General features: G+C 38.4%; 1 protein-coding gene across 1 annotated transcript in view; it reads right to left on the bottom strand.

Annotated features, from left to right (window-relative positions):
• Positions 1-145: 145 nt before the first annotated feature.
• The window catches only part of LOC106955794 (adenylate cyclase type 2-like), a 27,622-nt gene continuing 24,774 nt past the window's right edge, over positions 146-2,993 (bottom strand). Inside the window, exon 4 of the mRNA XM_015046177.1 lies at positions 146-748. Within this exon, the coding sequence (XP_014901663.1) occupies positions 581-748 (168 nt within the window). The 3' untranslated portion in view covers positions 146-580. The remainder of the gene's footprint in view (positions 749-2,993) is intronic.

Here is a 2,993-nt window from a genome sequence, read left to right as displayed (position 1 = left end):
CCTCCTGAGTCATCCAGGGCTTCCGGTTTGGGAAGACCCGGATGCGTTTATCCACAGCTACAGTGTAAGACTCTTCTGGACATAGAAGATTTGTAAAGCAAAGCTAAAAGGCATCAAAGCTAATACAACCCAGCTGACTGATGCTAATCTTTCCTCTGCACTATTTATAAGGCTCTGGTGGTTGTACGAGTCGTGGCTGCTGGCAAACGTTGCAGAGGGTTTCGGGTTTATGAGGAATTCACACAGCGTCGCCTGAAATTTTCAGACAAAATGCATGCACTTACTATACTGCAATGCACTTTGGTTAAAAGCCTCCTGTAAGCGGAATATATTACGAGTGCAGCAAGTGCTTAAAAAAAAAAAACTGCCTCTACACAAATACTACCATCTGTCATAAACAAAGCTGCGGCCAGCACTCCAGGGCCACTGCAAAACGCTTTAGCTATGGCCGTCGTGCTCAAAGTCGGTCCTCGAAGGGCTGGTGTCCCGCATATTGTAGTACTTTTCCTGATTCAGCACAGCTAAATGATGGGACAACAACAGGCCTCTGCAGAACTCTGACATGCTGATTCCTCGCTAATCAAGGAGCATTAATTACCTGTTGTCTCTTTTCAAACTCCAGTTTAATGGGGGACTTGATGCAGTTGCAGGTGTCTTGGTAGGTCTGCTTCAGCGCCAACTCCATCAGATGCTTGTGGTACGCCCCAGCCATGTTCCCACAAATAAAAATAATAACATTGGCTAAAATCTGAGGAGATATGCAGACAGAAAGACAACGCTAAATCTCAAGTTCACAAAACCATGCTTAATTCAACAAGTCTAAAAAAAGTCTGGCGTTGCAAAATTTTGGAAAACTGAAAGTTTTGGATTTATTGAAGTTATAGTTCATTTTTAAAGATGGATAAATTCACTGATGAGGACAAACAATAAGGTTCAACATGGTAGCTGATATAATATAAAACAGAGTTGAATAACTTGGATGTTCTTCTGGGGTGAGGGGACGAAGAAAAGACATTGAGCCTGGGCATGTCCAGAATTATGATCACTGGACACAAATAAGCTGGAGGTAGTGCTGGAGATCAGGCAAAACCAACAAAACCAAGATGGAGTCATTGCTGAGGGTGAAAAGGGAACAAGTGGATGTGGAGATTAACAATCCACAGTCTGACAGCTTCAGAGTTAAGAGTTCTCTGCTGGGGAAAAACAAGAAAAAAAATGAATAAAAAAGTTAAAAAAAAAAAAGTAAATCACTTCATTATCAATTAGGTGTACCACTTCTTGTACACCAATTACAAGAAGAAGTACAATTCTATGGCTACGTTGCACGCGATAGATTGCAAATAAATGATATTTTCATCTCGGTTGATATTAAATAATGCTCTCATAAAACCAGCTTAAAAACACCTGTAATAATCTCTTCCAGAAGAGAATTTGGATGGAATAAAGATTTAATGCAATCTTTTATTACACCTTGTATTAAAATCAAACAAATAAAAGCAAAACAACAATGCTGAAGAGAATGTGGTCACATCAATGTCCATCACATTAATGTCCTTTGGTCACGTGATAAATGACCCAATCGTGACTGACAAGCTGTTAATTATGAACAAAAACTAAGAAGAAAACGAACAAATAAAAACGGCAAATGTTGGCATTTTATTTTACAGAAGCTCGACTCTCGGAAGAAGGGCAACTTCTCAATTCCTGAAGATAGTTAATGTCATTAGAGAAAGTGATTAGGACGCCTCTCTTTGAAGGTCTGCTGGCCATATTTGATTGGAAAGAGACTCCGAACTCACTAAAGGGACTACATTAAAAGCATTTGCCTTACAAAATTCTTCCGATTTTCCTTTTCTTCCAGATCTAAATATTTCAAATCATTACACAAACTAACATTAGAATGATGCATTGAGTAAAAAACAGAGGAGAATGGGGGATTTTTTTATTTTACATTGTAAATGATTTTAATAACTATGCAAACTAATCTGGCTCTATGGTTTGGGATGACATCTTTTGAAACATGAAATGTAACGTTTTGGAAGGTGCTCAGCCTGTTACATCCTGTGTAAAGCTAACACAATATTGGAAAAAAAAACAAACAACTAAATTGAAATGTGATGATGGTATGCTGATGGTATTGTGGTTGCTTTACCGATTCAGAACCTTGGCACCGTGCTATAAATAAGGAGACAATGAATTCTGCTCTCTAGCAGACAAAAAAAAGAAGAGCAGAGCAACCAGTTATTAGGTATGGATTGTGGATTATTCATTTTGTCACATAAGGCCTGGTTGGTTCAGTGAGTGTTTTTCCCTTAACATATGAAATCCTAATTTAAAACTATTTTTTTGTATGTGCTCTGGCTATCTTAGTCTAATATTAAAATTAGTTTGATGGTAAACTAGACCTTTTTTTTTTTTGCAGCTGATTATGTAAAAAATCCAAAAGAAATCTATCCTGGTTGTACTTACAAAATGTGAGGTGTCTTAATATGTGGAACAAAAGAATGAACAATTTAAGAAATAAAATCCAATACATGTGAAATCAGATTACTTAATCTTTAGTTAGAAAAAAAGATAAAAGTATGTGAGCGTAACACCAATAATTAAAACATGTTCAGTTTCCACAAGATCACAGTAGAAGATGTGCATTCCAATTACTGCCCAATCTCCCACCTCCCTTTTCTGTCAAAAGTGCTGGAAAAGGCTGTTACCGCTCAGCTGCAGCTCCATCTACAACAACAATCTCTGTACGAGAAATTTCAGTCTGGGTTCCGTTCTGCTCACAGTACTGAGACCGCTTTGCTGAGAGTTACTAATGATGTCCTCATGGCAGCTGATACTGGTTCTACTTCTCTCCTTGTTCTGCTTGACCTTAGTGCAGCCTTTGACACTGTGGACCATAATATCCTCCTACACCGTCTTCATGTGGAGGTCGGTCTCTGTGACACTGTTCTGGACTGGTTTAAATCTTTCCTCTCCAATCGGCTGGAATG

This window comes from Poecilia latipinna, unplaced genomic scaffold, assembly GCF_001443285.1.
Source record: "Poecilia latipinna isolate Pla-1442-1.1 unplaced genomic scaffold, P_latipinna-1.0 Scaffold768, whole genome shotgun sequence".
NCBI classification, from domain to species: domain Eukaryota; kingdom Metazoa; phylum Chordata; class Actinopteri; order Cyprinodontiformes; family Poeciliidae; genus Poecilia; species Poecilia latipinna.
Note: the sequence above shows the minus strand (reverse complement) of the source record. Positions and strands in the feature narration are given on the sequence as shown.